Below are 19,236 nucleotides of genomic sequence, written 5' to 3'. Positions count from 1 at the left end.
GAACTGAACAAGAACTACACAACACCATAAAAACTTTCAAACCCAAAACATGTCCTTTATTCTCTAAAAAGGCCAAATACCCTCCATGCCACAGAAGACCCAAAGCTTGGCAGAAACAACACGTTATGATGGGAAGCAAGAAGCAGAAAGCAGAAGCCTCCACATCCCTGTGTGCTGAGGAAGCAAGACTAGAGTTGTTTGTGGGTAGACAGCAGAATGGTAGCATGGACAATAGATCTTCAGACTGCACTGATCCACTGGACCACAAAACTGTGTGTGTACAGAGGAAAAGGGATGCTGTACAGCAAGCTACAGCTGCTACTAGGGCCCATACATTGTACCAGCAGCTATGGCCTGGGTGCAAAGGTGACTCAGACCCATCTCCAGCTCAGAGGACGGAGGAATTCATCCTCCTTTACCTGTGCTTTGCACCCCAAGAGAGATGAGTGAGGTCCAGTGGACTGAGTCTTGGACTAAGAGCCAGAAACTTCTGCGTTCTGGCTGTGATATTGATTCCCGCAGTGACCTTGGGCAGCCGCTTACCTTCTCTATCTGATTGTCCCAATTTGTAAAACACTTAACTCACAAGAGTACTATAGGGATCAATTAATATTTTAGACGTTATCTGGGGGTGGAAACTACCACACAAAAGCTAGAGATACAAGGCAATTGAGGTAATATTCTTTACTGGACCAACTTCTGTTGGTGAGAGAGACAAGCTTTTGAGCTACCTGAAAAAGAGCTCCATGTAGCCCAAAAGCTTGTCTCTCTCATCAACAGAAGTTGGTCCAATAAAAGATATTACCTCATCCACCTTGTCTCTCTAATACCCTGGGACTGACATGGCTACAACTACACTGCAAATGTAAAGACTAAGTATTTTTATTTTTAGGAGTCCTCAGTGCCTGCAGGGAAGTCTTATTCACGTCATTCCTATGAGTGGGAGTGTCATGTGGTTCCAGACAGGATATGGCCCTAAGTGTTCTATTATTCAGAAAGAGCACGTGGCTCCATTGAGTGCAAAGGTTCACATCCAGTAATACAAGCAAAGGGTTCAATAAGAAACGTAACTGGGCCACCAGAAGCCTAGTCTACGGTACTGGCTTTGGGTGATTGAGCAAATGAATCACAACTAGCCCCCAGAGAGGATATGAGAACTACCAGCAGCAGCTACAGAGCTGCTCCTTTAGCTCAAGTGGTAGAGGCCCGTGGGTTCGGAGCTAAAAGAAAGTGGTCTGGTTCAGGCTCCATAGATCTATGTGTTTTCTGTAACAAGTTTTTCTGATGTCCACACTTTTTAATCATATCATGGTAGGCCAACAGTTTCAAACTTGAACGCCTAAAGGTAAAGCACTTAAATCCATTATGAGGCACCTATATTAGTAGTCTGATTTCAGTTGCTGAGGCCTTGGGCTTCTGACTGACTTTGGATTTTTCAGCATCTCTGAAAATCAGCCACTAATTTAGGTGCCTATATATGGATTTAAGCGCCTAATTTTAGGCACCCAAGTTGGAAAATTTTGGCTCTAATTTCAACTACTATTTAACATTTTATTCAGTAGCACCTACATACTAGCTATCCCTTATGCAAATATAAGTACTAAATGACACGCAACAACTTATTTCCTTCTGTGTTATCGCTAGTGTTACTAAATATGATACTAGAAAAAAGAACAGCCCCTAAAGATGAGAAGTTTGCCTGCAGCTAAGGCAAGTATGAGTGTTTTGTGTAATATCATATAGAAAGGAAGATAATGCATCAGTTTGAGTTTGTGCGTTTCTTTGTTGGTGGACAAAGAGGAAACAGGAATCTATTGCTCTGGGTTTCCAAACGTTTGATACTGAACTGTACGTCTTCCAGGTCAGTAAATATAGCAAGGTGGCAGAGCTGGTAGACAGGATTGAAGATAAAATACAGGTCTCAGAACCCCCAATTTCAAGTGGACAAAAGCCACTGCTACATTTGACACTAAGGGCCAGATTTTCAAGAGTGCTCAGCACCCAGTAGCTCCCACTGTGACACTCATCCAGTGTACTGAGCACTGTTGAAAATCTGTCTCTGTCAACATTGTACCCTTGCTCTCAGTCTCAGCAGAAAGGACTTAATGAGCCTTGGAAAATGATATATCTTCTCACCCCCATTCCCACATAGCCCATCCAGATCAGGTTTGGAGTACAACATCAATAAGGCATGTGAGAAGTCTGGACTGTTAGTGTCCAAAATATACCCAGTGGTGAGCTGGAGCCGGTTCGCTAGAACCGGTTGTTAAAATTTAGAAGCCCTTTTAAAACCGGTTGTTCCGCGAGGGAGAACTGGTTCTAAAAGGGCTTCTAAATTTAACCAGCCAAAAGTGGTGCCTTAGGCGCCGACTCCACGGGTGCTCTAGCCCTGGAGCACCAAAGGGGAAAATTTGGTGGGTGCAGAGCACCCACAGGCAGCTCTCCGCCCCACCCCCAGCTCACCTCACCTCCGCCTCCTCCCCTGAACTTGCCGCCCTGCTCTGCTTCCCTCTCCCCCCCTCCCCCTGGCTTCCCACGAATCAGCTGTTTGCGCGGGAAGCTGGGGCGGGCTGAGAAGCAGGCCGCGGCTTCCCGCTCAGGCCCAGGGAGGCAGAGGTGAGCTGGGGGGGGGGGCGCAAGGAGGGCCTCCTGCGCCACAGCAGGTAACCTGGGGGGGGTGCGCAGGGGAACCGCTCCCCGCCCCAGCTCACCTCTGCCACCCTCAGTCTGAGTGGGAAGCCACCACCTGCTTCTCAGCCCTCCCCGGCTTTCCGCTGAACAGCTGATTTACGGGAAGCCAGGGGGGCACGGAGAAGCAGAGCGGGGCGGTGCATTCAGCAGAGGAGGCGGAGCAGAGGTGAGCTGGGACCGGGCGCGGGACAGGAAGCTGCCGGTGGGGGCTCTGCACCCACCAATTTTCCCCATGGGTGCTCCAGCCCCGGAGCACCCAGGGAGTCGGCGCCTAAGGCACCACTTTTGATGTGATCAGTGGGGGGAGCAGCTGCTCCCCCTGCTCCCCCCCAGCTATGCTCCCCCACCCCTAGGAGCCAGAGGGACCTGCCGGATGCTTCCTGGGAGCTGCCCTAGGTAAGCACTGCTGGGACTCCCCACCTCGCCCCCTGGCAGGTGCCTCTGACTCTTAGGGGTGGGGTGGGCACCCACTACGGTGGCCCACGAGACCCTCCTGCCCGGTCCTGGGGGGGACATCAAGGAACGCGGGAGGGTTGGATGGGGCTGCAGTCCCGGGGGGCGGGAGTGGGCAACGACCCCCTCGTGGGGTGAGGAGGGAACCCGTTTAAGATTTTGGCAGCTCATCACTGGCTATACCGGTTCTGTGAATTATTTGAAGATCTGTCTTCAGGGCAGCCAGATCAGAACATGTCACCAGGATTAAGGGTTTGATGCTGCCCAAGGTGCTGAGCACTCTGGCTCCAGTTCAGCAAAGGAGATTCACTTACGCACATGCTGATCTTTAAGCATGTGAGCAATCTCACTGAATAAGCACATGGGATTACTCATGTGCTTAATTTGCAGGATTGGGATGAGCATGCTCAGCACCAGGCAGAATGAAGCACTAAATTCACATTAGAAAAGACAAAAAGAAGAGGGACATGATTATCAAACACCAACAGTTTTAGGATAGGGAATGGTGACAAATGGAATAACAGAGTCATCCTGAGATCTAATTTAGTTTAAATAAACTGGAGGAGGCTAGAATATAGGCCATGAAGTACCTAGATGAGGAGGATACTGTGAACACTAAACAGCTCACAAAATGTCAGCAATATCATAGGCAAACAGCATTTCACAGTGCATTTATGGGGACACAGCTTTAATTTGTGGAAGCTAGTCTAGGCCTCTCTAGCATTAACAACAGGTGAGGGGAGAAATTCACCCTTGTGCAAAGAACCAGAACAAGTCCCATGTACCACTTAAGCCCATAGGGACTTGTAGAAACAAGCTGAACAGTTTCATCAATACAGCCAATAATACAGTACCTGCTCGTGGCTGTCTGTTATTTGAGAATCCACTTTAAGTTGTTCTTCAACAAATTCTTCAAAAGTCTTCTGTCTTACACCAATTCTTGGTCTGATTGGTCAAGGCAAAGAATAAGATGGCATCAAATGTAATAACTTCCCAGCTATTTTTCTTTATAATTATAGTACAGCTGACCTCTAGTTCCAATTTCAAAGGTAATCTGCATTTTTTAAAAGGGGGAAGTGGCCGAGCAATGAATCAAACATAACCTGGCACCTATTAGGGCCAGGACATAGGAACCCATGCTTAGTGCATGGAGCCAGGGCCAAAAGCCAGGAGCCAGAGCCAAGGGTTAGAGCTGGAATCAGGAAAGGGAGCAGGACAGGACTGGAGTAAGGTGTGTCATAATAGTCAACCAGTGATCCACCTACTAGCAGAGACAGCTTCCTGGAATTCTTAAATAGTGCTCCTCCTGGACCAATCAGAGGTCACAGGGATACTGCTAATTGAGGCTTCCATGGATGGCACTTCCTGTGATGCATAGTCTCCCAGGTTTACAGTGCACTGATCATGTCTCTACCATAGCTGCCAGAGAGTGGCAGGGCAGCATTGGTCAGCTGGAGCCCTACAGACCTGGGTTCTGGATCCTTACAGGATCCACTTTTCACCTTGAAAATATCCTGTGTGAGCCTGAATATATGTTTTGCAGACAGACAGACAGCAATTTCTTCTAAAACATTGGAAAATGCCTGAAGGACAAATAAATCTGAGAAGCTGGACTATTTTCCAATCCTGCACAGCCTGCTTATTCCAGGCACTTGTCCCAGACCCGCACCAGCTCCAGCAGAAAATAATGCAGTGAGAGGGAGAAGTCTGCAATATTTGGTGAAAAAAGCGACATATCACAGCATGCCCTTACTTTGGCAAGGGAGAGAAAGAATGTCTGTAATGTATTGGAAGGCCAAATGGAAGTCTCTGAATAACAGACCAGGGTAGTGAAGCAGAGGTAAACCTTTCAGTAGTTTATTCGGGATGTATCTACAAGCTTACTTAAAAGGTCTCTGAAGTCTCAGGGAAAGCAAATCTTGAAAACAATGTAAGATGTGAAAATACTAGCGTGCTGAGGACACATATGGAAATGTTTCTTAATTTGCTTTAGAAAAGCATCTCAGTATTTATCATTACTTCCTCCTTCCAGGTGGATGATCCTTGCTTGCTGATGACATTATTGCCTGATCTGGAGCTCGCTGAAGCTCAATGAAGAGTAAAATTATGACTATAATTGTAGCTAATGCTTAAGAGACGTCTTGAGGCACCAGGTGATTTTTTTATGCATAGGCTTAATCACTTGAGGAAACTAGGGGCTGCATTTTCAAAGGGCCTCAAACTGGCCTTCACTTGTTCGCAGGAAACTTTGCACTTGCAGACACCATTTCAAGCACTAATTCCCACGTGTGAAAGTTGATACCTTCAAAGGCAAGAATGGGTTTTGCCCTTGTACATGCTACCACCTGTGCGTGCAAGTGTTCGCGCTCGAAAAGTGTGTGCGCAGGTGTTTATATATGCAAAAATGGAGGGTGCTTTTCCAAAAATGAGCCCTAGTCTTCTTGCCCACAGGGGTCAGCCTTTTCTTCCTTGTTTTCTGCTGCCCTGCTGCTTTTTAAACTATGCATAGTTGCTAATATTTAAAAGATGTTTCTGGAATAATTAGGGTTGCCCCAGGGAAGAAGGAGTGAGTGAAAGAAAGTGTGTGTGAGAAGTATGTATGTATGTAGTGTGCATCTCAGTGTTGCCAGTATTGGTGTTTTTTCTTAAAGCTTCAGCTCCAGGAGTCCTCTGATTTTGTGAGAATCTCAGCTTTCATTTAAAAAAACAAAACTGTTTTCTAGCCCTCAAGACTGTGGAGAAGAGCTGGAACATTTGAACCTGAAATGCAGAAGGCAAATACAAGAACCACAAAATTATCATTTTAAAAATCTCAATCTGCGGTGTGCAAGGCTGACTCATTATTATTATTTTTAAACACTTGTGGTTGGCAATCCTGAATCTTGGGAAATTCTAGGTTATTTTATTAGGAATGTCTTCCTGTGACAAAGTGTAAGGGTGCTTTGACGTGAAAGGAGTTATGTGGCTCCTCACTATCACATGGCTGATCTAGGCAAGATTATGCAAGAAAAGAGGAAGCTACTGCAAAGGAGGCTGTTTTGTGGGAAGGGTGCATCCTGTTCCCTTTCTCTTTAGTTACAGAAAATCTTATATAGGCAAAACCCATGTGTAACAGTCTTTTAGATGGCATTAACTATGGTCTTAGCGGTCCTTTTTGGGGAGGAAAAGAGAAAAAGTTAGTTGAGATGATCTTGAGCAGTTATTGTAGTTGAAGTCTGGTCCAGTCTCCTTTAAGGCAAACGCACATGAAAGGGGTGGGAAAGGAACAGTAAAGATAGGAAAGGCAGCTTCTGCCTGTGGGGCTGATTTTCACTTACAACCTTGCTGCTAGACGAAACACAGGCGCAGCGCAGTCTGATCAGCCACTTGAATACCTGGCTAACTTTTACCAGCACCAGGCTGTTTAAGGGATTGCTTTTAGCTGCCCTTCCAGTCACAGGATCACAGCAGTGTAGCAAAAGGTGGAGCTGTCCTGGCTGGCCAGTCTTATTAGGTAGAAGGCAAAAGGAGAGAGATAGGAAAGAGGAGAAATGGGGGCTGGGCGGGGGGGGGGAGAGAAAGTAAGACATTCGGGAGGGGTTGACAGCAGGTTCACATCCCAAGTGTTGGTCAGGATTTAGCCAAAGCCAGTGGAAGTGGAAATGCCATCTGGTTCCCTCTCTTTAACTGGGTCTGGCGAGGATGCCTGTGCAGATGAGACTGACAAAGGCCCAGCAGTGTTGTGGTGGACCCCAGGATCCCTAAACCTGACAGGGCGGCAACCCCTGATGGTAGAGCTTGCTTCTTGCAGTCCATGCATCCCGTTGTTCCTTTCAGTGATGCTCAGATGGGCAATATCAGACCATGGATGGCAATGAACATTAACCAATTAAAACACATGTTGGTGATTTCAACTGCAAACATTTCCTTCCATTTCTAGAATCATTCAGCTCAGTGATGCCAGCCAGTGACTTTAGCAGGAGCTTTAAAGACCCTTTATTCCAGTTATTTTAACGTAAACAGTCCAGTTTGTACCAGTCTTGGTCTCCATCTTTTACTTTTACAATCAATTGTATATAACATGCTGAATTGGACTTCGGTTACCTGGGCAACTTAGAATACAGAGCTCTGTACAACATTCTTCTCCCCTCCAAGCTGCCTTAAACTGAAAAGGCCTGGGCCGGGGGTGGTATTAACCAGTAGTTTGAGCTGATCTATTCTGGTGTGTTTGGAAACCCTGTGAAAGGGATGTGAAGAGGCCCGTCACTGGGACTTTATTTCCTTTCTCTGGCTGGTTAGCCTGCATATCCACTTACACTGGTGTGCTCAGGGCGTCTGGCCCCCTCCAACCATACCTCCTCCATTTGGCTTTTTTTCTAGGAGGTGATTGAATGTTGTCATTGGTGTTTCTGCTCTGGAGCTGGCAGTCCTATCAAGGAGCCATGGATCTGTCCCAACTTTGCCCATGCACACAAACTAATCTCATAATCTGTGATACCCCACTGATATGCTAGCATTTGCAATTTACTGTATACAGGGGTGCGGGAACAATTTTTATAGTCGGGGTGCTGAGAGCCATTGAACCAAACTGTAAACCCTGGATATAGAAACTACTTCAAGCCAGGGGGTGTGGCAGTACCCCCAGCACCCCTAGTTCCAGCACCTAGGACTGTATATGTATAAAAGTGAGGAAAAGTAGTGACTGTTCACCGACAGCTTTATTTGTATCATTGTAAATGACAAACTAAACCCTTTCCTCACCTGTCTTCCAGGTTTCTAGTCCTTGCATCCATCTTTATGCCAAAAGAGGAAAGGGGAATCTGTTCATCAGTTTGCTCTCCCTCTTCTTCTTTAATGGCAGGCAAAGTATTCGGACAAGCCTCTACCATTAGTGGGCTTTCATCTAAACAGCAGTAAGGAGGGACATAAGAAGAAAGCCTTGACATTTTTCAAGTTTTCTATAACTTCTAAGATTTTTTTAATATTTGAAAATGCTTCCTGGAATATTTTAAACTTAACGAGATGGAAGAATGAGACTCACAAAAGACCATAAGAATCTCTAATCCCTAAATCTAATGATTACAAAGAGTGAAAAGTGAAAATGAATTGATTTATGCCCATTCAATGTATAAAACTGAAATTAACTGGCTAGTCAGTGTCTAGCAGTCTATCCAGCATTGCTATCTGCAGGATAGAATTAAACCTGCTCAAGTGTGTGCATTTATGTCACCTCCTAGTGGCTAGCCTACTAAATGGTCACAAGAAGAGCTGCATATCGTTTTTGTAATAGGAGGTTTTGTCACAGAAATGTGCCAGTCCCCCCACACTCTACAAACTGAACCGACCGGCAAGACTCCCTACAACTGGCAGGTTGTCACTTTGATAAAAGCCTAATACTAGTGTCAACCAATGGAGAATTACTTCTTTAGTTCAAATCACAGAATTCTGTGGTCTGGGAACAGAAGAGCCTATGTTTGATCCTTCATGTTTCACACACATGACATCGCTGGCAACTTGTGTCCACTCTTTACAGCACAAATACAGCAAGTGCTACTGAAGCCCTGTGAAGACATCTTCGTTTTCCTCTCCAACAGCCATCCCAACCCGCCATGCCAAGCCAAGCTACTCCTGCTTTGTGCAGGGGAGAGTATTTTGCTCCTAGAGAAAAAGCATCTGCAAGTGTTTCATGGAGGTTAAGAACTAGCTCAATTTAGCTTGAATGACTTAATGTAGGTGATTTACCAAGAATGCAGGGAGATGTAAGTTACTCCTCCTTGTGGTCAGCTGTAGTTTAGTTTATGGCTGGCTCTCCAGAGGAAGTAAACAGAGCAGTGCTAATGTACGCCAGATGGAGATACAGCCCAAAGAGTTCAAGTGGCATGTTCAAGGTCCCACAGCAAGTTAAGTAGCAGAACTGGAACTGGAACCAAGCTCTCCTGGCTTCCAAGCCTGCGCCAAATGCACTGGGCCATGCTGTCTCCCTTGCCTTACTACAGTGCCTGCCTAACTTTACAAACAGCTCCGAGATGAGCACTCTAATAACAGGCTGCTCTAGCTCGACAGGTTTCAAAAGGAAAGGAGGAAAAACAATATGCATAATGCGCAGCGTATTGGAGAAAGAAAATACTCTTCATAAACCCTCCCAAAACACACTTAGCATGTTTCATCTTTCTCTTACAGCAATTCAATATATTGCTCAGATCTGTTCCTGTAATTCACCTTTGCTGGATGTGATTTCCTCTTCTTGAGCAACTTGTCTGAAAAGTTTTTTTGTGGGGCTTCCATCACTTCGAGATAATGGCTCGATCTCTTTCCCTATAGTCAGAGAAACACCTTTTTTTTTAGTTTATATACATTTTGATACTTGTTGTTAGTTTTCAACTCTAGGGCCTAACAAAACACACCCATCGTAATTTCCACTAGGCCCCAGTTCAGTGAAGTATTTAAGAATATGCCTAATCAGTCGTGTTTAAAGTCAGGCACCGGCTTAAATACCCTGCTGAATGGGTCCCTTGGTGTCTCCCACTGTAACAGGAAACCATACCATTGTGCTGTAGCTGGTCTTGATATAAAGTAAACTTAAAGGAAGCTAGGACAAAGGTCTGATTTATATTTTCTCCCCTTGGCATCTAATTGCCTTCACCCTTTGCACTTTTTTCATCCCCTCCATAATAAATTCTCCCTGCTTTACCCTAGTTTCTCATTTCTTTTTCTTGCTATCATTTTCTTTGGCCACTTTGGTTTTGCTTCCTTCTCACTCCTCAACGTTTTCTTATAAAGCAGTTTGTCAACTACCAGTCTGTGGACTGGCGCCAGTCCCTGAGATTTCCCTGACACAGTGTCAGAAGGCAGCAAGCCAGTCCCTGTTATCAAAAAGGTTGAGAAATACTGTTAAAGAGGATGAGTACAGCACAGTGTGTTACTGAAAAAAAGCCAGACCAGAGCTTCCATCCCTGCCCTTTTAAGGCAGGACCATGTGCCTCTGTGAAAACAGAGATTGCTAACACAGAGACTTCCTCCTCGGCTAAGCAGACGCATCTATCACCTTCGGAAGCCATATCACTCAGTTCCTTCTTACCGTCCCTCTCCTGGAAACCACCATGTTCCCTACACTCTGTAACTCAACTTTTTTATTTTAATCTAACATTTACTTTCTGTTCCCCCCACATCAACAAGCCTCTGATTACTTGTTTAGCACTGGAAATAGCATGGCCATCATCTCAAACTAGTAGGGAAATGAGTTTAAAACTTTATTTCTAAGCTTTTAAAACAAAAAAACACATCAAAAATCATACGGATTTTAGCTTTCATGATTTGCACAATGTCCTTGGGTGCAAATTTCCAGTGCCTGGGTTAATTCCCCACCTGGACTTGGAGGTTGTGGGTGCTCCCCTAAGGTTTCTGAGCAGCTGTTGTTGGGTGAGGACGCTGGGGAATGTTTCTGAAGGGAAGTCTGCGTTATTGATGGACTGGTTTGTAAATGTCCGCTGTTCTGGACTGGTGAAGAGTTTTCGAAAGGGAGCTGGACAGGAAATAAAGTGGCAGGAAATCTTGGAAGTGTTGGCACCATGGCAACGAGCTGGGAAGGGGTGCCGGGATAGACTGAAAAGCCTGCAATAACAAACAAAGGAGAAAAGTCAGTCTGGTATAGGACGGCAAGCCAGTTCTGACCCAGAATACTCCTGCTAAACAGGCACTGTACTAAAATACTCATTTTTTCATGTTTACTGGTGTTTTCATGTTCAGCCAAAATGCTAAAATATTGAATCTTGTTACAAGATTTATTTGTAATGTTTAAACCAGGCCGACCACAACCAACAGTTATATGCCCATAATTATTAAACATAGATCAAAGCATAACTCAGCAGACACACTGTCATTTAAAGGGTCCTCACAAAGTACCCCCAGGCAAACAAAATCAGGTGCCCTCCATCCCTTCGAGGCCAGCTCATCAGGCAAAAAGGTGACTAAACAGAAAAGCCTTGCAATGGCTCCCAAAGGGGGGAACGAAGCATTCTCAGTGCAGTGCTGGAAGTGAGGAGGCCTTCCCAAAGAGCACCGAGACACGAGAAATACAGAATAGGGACAGTCAGTATGAGCACTTCTAGTGTCAGGGTAGAGCACCTGGAGAGAAGAGGTTTCTAGACCTTCTAGATATAACTTTAATACTGCTCTGAAATATTTAATTTTGAAGCGACTATGCCTCCTAATGAGATACATCAAATAATAAATTAAATCTATTCCATACTGGCTAGCAGCTCCAACTAGGTGACCAGGCCAATCTCATCTTTCCTCACTGAATACTGAATACTGGACTTGAACTCAAGGTTCTGAATTGTTAGACAGTTTTACCTGCAATGCTGTCCTCTGTCACCAGAGAATATAGCTCTGACTACGAGACAGATTCCCCCTGCCAGGAACCTAGCTCCCTGTTCTTTGCCTCTCTGGTTGCACAGCAGGGAAACAAAGGAGCAACAGCTGATAAGGGAGGCAGAGAAAGCAAGCAAGCAGAGGCACCAGGTCACACCTGACTTGTTTTGTAAATCTCTTGGAGATTTAAAATTCATGCCCAGTATGAAGACAGCATATGACAGGCCATCACTAGGGGGATGCGGGGCCCGGGCTGGAAGTGACGAATCTATCACTTCCAGGACCAGCTGCGCCGGCCAATCGCTCTGGCCCGTGGGGCCCCCCAAAGCGTGAGGCCCGGAGCAGTCGCCCCGATTTGCTGTACCCAAGGGACGGCTCTGACTGCAGAATTAGGGTTGCCAACTTTCTAATAGCACAAAACCAAACACCCGTACCCTGCCCCCTTCCCCACCCCTGCCCTGAGGCCCTGACTCTGCCCTGCCCCTTCTCTGAGGCCCCATCCCCACTTGCTCCATCCCCCCCTCTCCATTGCTTGCTCTCCCCCACACTCATCACTTTCACCAGGCTGGGGCAGGGGTTTGGGATCCAGGAGGGGGGTGAGGACTCCAGTTGGGGGTGCAGGCTCTGGGATGGGGCCAGGGATGAGGGGTTTGGGGTATGGGAGAGGACTCCAGGATGGGGTAGGGGGTTGGGGGGGGTATGGGCTCTGGGCTGGGAGTGCGGGCTCCAGGTGAGGCTAGAAATGAGGGGTTCAGGGTGTGGGAGACGGCTCCAGGCTGTGGCACGGGGTTGGGGTGCAGAGTTTGAGGTCCCATTGGCGCTTACCACGGCTCCCGAGAAGCAGCTGCCAGGTCCCTGAAGCCCCTAGACGCATGGGTGGCCAGGGAGGCTCCATGCGCTGCCCTTGCGTCTGCAGGTGCTGCGCCACAGACCGGACTTTTAATGGCCCAGTCAGCAATGTTAACTGGAGCCACCAGGGTCCCTTTTTGACCACGTTTTCTGGTCAAAAACCAGACGCCTGGCAAATCTATGCAGAATGTAGCTGATCTATAGGGTAAAAGGCCTGTCGTGCTGTCCCAATTGTGTCATTTTATACTAACGCGTTAATGGAATCATTCAGAAGATCAATAATTGGTCATGAGACTGAAAATAAAAATGTATTTTAGTATAAAGATAATATATAACATTATGTTAGCTAAGGAGAGGGGTTAAGGACCTTCATCTTACAAGCTATGGCTAGAACTGCCTGTTACCCTCAGAGTCTGGTCCTGCCCCATCTGATTCAGCACACTAGTAATCCCCCTGGATTTAACTGTATTTCACATACAATATAAAGCCAAGTTCCAACCACCCTGAGATTTTTGTCTCACATACACCGATTTCCATATGGAAACTGTTCTTAACAGATGGCTTGGCCTGGCCACACAGACAGCTGCATGCTCTTTGCTCAGACCGTGCTCTGAAAGTCATGACTTAGAATCATAGAAGATTAGGATTGGAAGAGACCTCAGGAGGTCATCTAGTCCAACCCCCTGCTCAAAGCAGGACCAACACCAACTAAATCATCCCAGCCAGGGCTTTGTCAAGCCTGACCTTAAAAACCTCTTACGGATGGAGATTCCACCACCTACCTAGGTAACCCATTCCAGTGCTTCACCACCCTCTTAATGAAATCGTGTTTCCTAATATCCAACCTAGACCTCCCCCACTGCAACTTGAGACCATTGTTCCTTGCCTTGCCATCTGCCACCAATGAAAATAGCCTAGCTCCATCCTCTTTGGAACCCCCCTTCAGGTAGTTGAAGGCTGCTATCAAACCCCCCTCATTCTTCTCTTCTGCAGACTAAACAAGCCCAGTTCCCTCAGCCTCTCCTCATAAGTCGTGTGCCCCAGGCCCCTGATCATTTTTGTTGTTCTCTGCTGGACTCTCTCTAATTTGTCCACATCCTTTCTGTAGTGGGGGACCCAAAACTGGGCGCAATACTCCAGGTCTGGCCTCACCAGTGCCAAATAGAGGGGAATAATTACTTCCCTCGATCTGCTGGCAATGCTCCTACTAATGCAGCCCAATATTCCGTTAGCCTTCTTGGCAACAAGAACACACTGCTGACTCATATCCATCTTTTCATCCACTGTAATCCCCAGGTCCTTTTCTGCAGAACTGCTGCTTAGCCAGTTGGTCCCCAGTCTGTAGCAGTGCATGGGATTCTTCTGTCCTAAGTGCAGGACTCTACACTTGTCCTGCATCAGATTTCTTTTAACCCAACCCTCCAAGCTGAGCAATTCTAGGTCACTCTGGACTGTATCCCTACCCTCCAGTGTATCTACCTCTCCCCCCAGCTTAGTGTCATCCGCAAACTTGCCTAGGGTGCAATCTTTCCCATTGTCCAGATCATTAATAAAGATGTTGAACAAAACCGGCCCCTAGACCGATCCCTGAGGCACTCCGCTTGATGCTGGCTGCCAACTAGACATGGAGCCATTGATCACTACCCATTGAGCCTGACAATCTAGCCAGCTTTCTATCCACCTTATAGTCCATTCATCCAATCCATACTTCTTTAACTTGCTGGCAAGAATACTGAAGACTTGCCTTCCTCTTAGACAGATATAGTGCATCTTTCTGTAAACTGTAACTTCGCAGATTCATTGTCTCTTCTCTGTCATTACCGAAACCTCAGCTAGTTGCCTACTGCAGCCACTGGCACTTAGAATCGTAGAAGACCAGGGTTGGAAGAGACCTCAGGAGGTCATCTAGTCCAACCCCCTGCTCAAAACAGGACCAGCCCCGACTAAATTCTTCCTCTCCTCACCCATCTGTCTCTTCTATCCTGTCACGCCCCTCACAAACTGTCCCTGACAGCTCCACTTAATTCCTGTGCACACTCCCAGCTTGCAGCCTTCTTCTTCAACACTTGGAGCAGACTCTCGGAAGAGGGACACTGCTCACCTACAGCACCTCAAGTGGGTATTGTGAGGCGTGGGGACAGATTCTGCCCTTTTAAGCAACTGCAACAGCATGAAATGTCTGCAATACCCCTCTAAGAAATTATCCCAGCACAGGGCCAAGAGCCCTTCACCACCCTCACACACAGTCCCTGGCGCAGGGACATGGCTAGGAGCAGATCAGGAAGGGGGATGGCTAGAGGACATTGTGCTCCAGATACTCTAGACTGCAGCAAAGCCCACAGCATAGGCCACTCTGGGGCTGCTCTAACTTGTACCTGGGGCTGCACCAGCCTCTGGAGCACCCCAGAATTAAGGAAGACACCTCAGCATCTCCCCACCTGTTCTACATTTTCCAGGAACTCATAGCTTTTCCCTTGGATTTCTGGGTGGCTCCTGGATTCCTAGATAGGAGCTCGCCAATTACAGACTCCTGCTGCACACAGCAGGGGAAAAGAGAGCAGCTGGCATTTGGCTGACTCTCTCCCTCTGAAGCACCAATCAAGTGTGCTTCCCACTGCTACCCTCTGAAAGGCTTGGAGAAAGCAGTCAGTCCTGTGGAGAAAGCTGAGCAATTCTAGGAGAAGCATAGCTTCCAACTTTCCCTGGGGTGCTCAACCCCCACTCAGTCCTAGGCCGCAGCCTGACTCCACCCTTTCCCTCAAGCCTGCACCCCACCTCTTCCCACCCCAGGCCCTGCCCCCACCCTACCCCTTCCCCCAACCTCCCAACCCCACCCCTGCCCTGCCTCTTCCCACCCAGTCCCATCCCTCTCCTGAGCAAGCACCATTCCTGCTCCTCCCCATCCCTCCCAGCGCCTCCTGCACGCCGCAGAACAGCTGATCCATGGTGGGCAGGAGGCGCTGGGAGGGAAAGGAAGGAGTTGATTGGCGGGGCTGCTGGCAGGGAGGAGGCTCTGGGGGAGGGGAGCTTGGCCCTGGAGTTCCCACAGAGTCAGTGCCTATGAGGAGAAGGGTACTGAAGAAGAAAACAAAACAGATAGTGTGTGTATACACACAGAAAAAGTAAAAGGGTCAGAGAGAGAGAGAGAGAGAGAGAAGTGTCATTTGGGTTTTTTTAAAAAAAATGTTCAATGACTTTCAGTTTCAGAAACTGGAGTCATTTTAAGCACACTGGGGAAGAAATCATGTGACATTATGTTACTGCACTTCCAGTATATTCTCTGGGAACGGCAGTATAATTAGTGTCACTTAATCCAGTGCTAATGACTCATTAGTAATGAGACTTGAAGTACCGTTGTTCAGACACACAGAAACGTGCCATCCCCCCCTTTTTTTAGCTGCATAAAAGTGGTAGACATTAAAATGGAATCATCTCTCTTATTGGCATACTGATTTGCTCAGTAAGTCACCGTCTTTTCTTTTCCCTAAAAAAGATGGCAACATAATAGTGACATGTGTGTACCATGGCAGGCTAAATAACACAACACTTTTCTGGGGTTTTACATCTATAAAGCATAAATAGAGCCAGATCATTCAAGGGGCTGAGCACCCTCAACTCACATTGTTTCACTGGGAGTTGTGTGCTCAGTGCTTCACCGGAGGTGCAGGTTCAGGCCAAGATTTCATGTTCAGGAAACTATTCTGTGTGTGGTTTTGTGTACACACATCTATATGTATATATAAATATACACACATATGTAGTACACAGTACATTTTATTTGCTGATGCTTAATAGTAGTTTGCTTTTGACCTCCTGATGTTGATGGTATTGTCAAAGTCAGATTCAGGACTCACATAATTTGTCAGAAGAAAGAAAAGGAGTACTTGTGGCACCTTAGAGACTAACCAATTTATTTGAGCATAAGCTTTCGTAAGCTACAGCTCACTTCACCGGATGCATCCGATGAAGTGAGCTGTAGCTCACGAACGCTTATGCTCAAATAAATTGGTTAGTCTCTAAGGTGCCACAAGTACTCCTTTTCTTTTTGCGAATACAGACTAACACGGCTGTTACTCTGAAACCTATAATTTGTCAGACCACTCTGTTTATTAGCAAAGCGCTTTGCTAATGCACCCAGATGTGAGCCCCTCTCTGAGGCTAAAGATAACTTATTTATACAGCTAAGCCAAAGCCAACTTAACATAAGAAACAAAAGGAAGCAGAAACTGACAAATATACATACATATCTTATTTGCATACTAACGTTTACCATCTCCTAGCTCAGTAGGAGCTCTAAGTTAATTAGTTTGAGGACCCATTGTCTCACACGCCTTAATGTTTCTCTTCCTGACAACTATATTTCCACAAACCCTTCAAGTAGCATTTCTTTAATGAATTATAATTTCATTATAATTCATTCTACTTTCACAGTATACTTCCTTCTCTGAGAAATGCAGAAGTAATTACAGTATTAGGAGGAAAAGAAATCCTTTTTTGGGGGGAGGGGGAGGGGCGCTTTGAAGTGTAACATGATCCTTTTCCGTTTTTCAGTCCTTTTGAGAAGCCAGCAGAAAATGACACGTTCTAACTGCTCTGTTTACAATGAGTCTGTGGAAATAGCCATGAACATCCTTCTAATTTTGGAATTTGGGCTGGGACTCACCAGCAATGCTATTGCTCTGTGGACGTTCTACTTCCGTTTGAAAATTTGGAAGCCACATGCCATCTACTTGCTCAACCTGGTTATTGCAGACGTCTTGCTGAACATTTGCCTGCCGTTTCGACTACTGCTTGCTCTCAGGTTTAGCATTCTAGAGACATGGGATTATAGAGAGCTATTCTGCTCGGTAATACTCTTCATGCTGTCTCTTTCCCAAGCTGTCTCCATCGCATTCCTCACGGCTGTAGCTCTGGATCGCTATTTTCGAGTGGTCCACCCTAACAATAAAACCAGCTCTCTCATAGCCAGGAATGCTAGAGTCACTGCTTGCTTGGTTTGGCTTTTAGCAATCGGATTGACTGTTGAGATCCTGGTTGCTCCTCAACCCAAAACCTTCACTGAGTGCCGCAGTTTCAGCCCACAAGGAGATGCCAACTTCTACAGCATCTGGCATGTCATCGTATTCTTTTTGGAGTTTCTCGTTCCCTTTGGCCTCATTTTGTTTTGCACAGTTGGCATCATCAGGAAGCTGAAGAAGAGCCCCCGGGATTTGAGCAGTCAACCTAAGCTGCAGAAAGCCATGTTGTTAGTGATTGCAGTGGTAGTGGTGTTCGGAGTTTGCTTCCTGCCCAGTGTGTTGGGCAGAGTTCTTGTGTATATTCTCCAAAACTTTGAAAGCTGTGCAGCTTTTCATTTTGCTGTGAATGTATTTGATGTTACTGTCTGCTGGACCTATCTCAACAGTGCTATGGACCCCATCGTGTACTGCTTCTCAAGCCCGACTTTTCGAAGTTCCTATAGAAAGGTCTTGAATTCTCTCAGGGTGAGAAGAAATGAAGTGGAACCCCAGAGCTTAGACATTTCCAAAGATTCTGAAACTTGAAGCAATTGGAAAGATTTTGATAATCTCTAATGTATATGCCAGGTTGGAAAGGAAACTTTTTTCCCTCCATTACCATGTCTTATCCTGAAAATGAAGGGTCTGTCAGAACTCAGCCGTTCTAACCCCTTTCATTCCATTGGGCTGGAATTCTAGTTAAACAAGTCAAAAACCTAGATGTAACGTTAGCTGATGTACATGACTGTAGCTCCATTGACTTAAGTGGAGATATGCCAATTTATGCCAGCAGGGGATCTGACTCTATTTTTTTTTTTTTTTTACAAAATCTACAGTCTAAGGGCCCCGTGCTCCCACTAAAGTCAATAGTAAAACTCCTATTGACTCCAGTGGCAGTAGGGAATGCCATCTTAAATCAGTTTAAAATTGTGATATATACAAAAGCCAAATAGATTCTCCAAAACTTATTATTTTCTTATGTTTAGCTGTACCTAATATAAAGATTAACATTTTAAAAATGAAGCTTTACAAGCAGTTGTTCCTTATATGTTGATTGAAACTTGAATTTAGATTGTAAATAATTCTGTCCAAACTAGCCATGTTCTGTTCCTTCATGTACATGTGAGGCACTATCATTTTATTTTTATAGGGATAGAGCAGGGGTGGGCAAACTATGGCCCGTGGGCCAGATCCGACCCACAAGCCATTTTAAGCCAGCCCTCAAGCTCCCACTGGGGAGCGGGGTCTGGGGCTTGCCTGGCTCTGGCAGTCCGGCCAGGGCGCTGGGTCAGGGGCCGCACCACGTGGCTTGGCCTGGCTCCAGCACTCCAGCTGGGGTGCAGGGTCGCGGGCCATACCACGCAGCTCCTGGAAGCAGCCGCATGGCCCCGCTCCAGCTGCTACGTGCTCAAATTGGAGCTGCAGGGGCGGTGCCTGAGGATGGGGCAGTGAGCAGAGCTGCCTGGCCGCGCCTACGCGTAGGAGCTGGAGAAGGGACATGCCACTGCTTCCGGGAGCCACTTGAGGTAAGCGCCGCTCAGAGCCTGCAGCCCTGAGCCTCTCCCCATGCCCCAACCCCCTGCCCCAGCCCTGATTCCCCTCCCACCCTCCGAACCCCTCAGTCCCAGCCCGGGGCACCCTCCTGCACCCCAAACTCCTCATTCCCAGCCCCACCCCAGAGCCTGCAACCCCTCCCGCACCCCAACCCCAATTTTGTGAGCATTCATGGCCTGCCATACAATTTCTATTCCCCAGTGTGGCCCTCAGGCCAAAAGGTTTGCCCACCCCTTGGATAGAGGGACTTAATTGTCTTTGTCAAGAATGTTTCCTATACATAGTACAGCAGGAGTGGGGGAAGTGAAACTACAAAAGATTTACATCTTTGATTGCAAAATGC

The 19,236-nt window shown here is 46.6% G+C and overlaps 2 protein-coding genes across 2 annotated transcripts in view; one reads left to right on the top strand and one right to left on the bottom strand.

The window, feature by feature from the left end:
- Positions 1 to 19,236, bottom strand: part of LOC140909195 (centrosomal P4.1-associated protein-like) — a 71,233-nt gene that overhangs the window by 35,582 nt on the left and 16,415 nt on the right. Inside the window, 4 exon segments of the mRNA XM_073337918.2 lie at positions 3,999 to 4,089; positions 7,885 to 8,026; positions 9,343 to 9,438; positions 10,489 to 10,734. Of these exon segments, the coding sequence (XP_073194019.1) occupies positions 3,999 to 4,089; positions 7,885 to 8,026; positions 9,343 to 9,438; positions 10,489 to 10,734 (575 nt within the window).
- On the top strand, positions 16,917 to 17,885 carry GPR31 (G protein-coupled receptor 31). Its single transcript, XM_073335243.2, has one exon. The coding sequence runs from the start codon at positions 16,917 to 16,919 to the stop codon at positions 17,883 to 17,885; it is 969 nt and encodes a 322-aa protein (XP_073191344.2).

This window comes from Lepidochelys kempii, chromosome 3, assembly GCF_965140285.1.
Source record: "Lepidochelys kempii isolate rLepKem1 chromosome 3, rLepKem1.hap1, whole genome shotgun sequence".
Classification (NCBI taxonomy): Eukaryota; Metazoa; Chordata; order Testudines; family Cheloniidae; genus Lepidochelys; species Lepidochelys kempii.
This window is presented reverse-complemented; position numbering and strand designations above follow the sequence as displayed.

Coding starts and splice junctions, on each gene's coding strand:
- GPR31 (XM_073335243.2), top strand. CDS start 16,917: ATGACACGTTCTAACTGCTCTGTTTACAATGAGTCTGTGGAAATAGCC.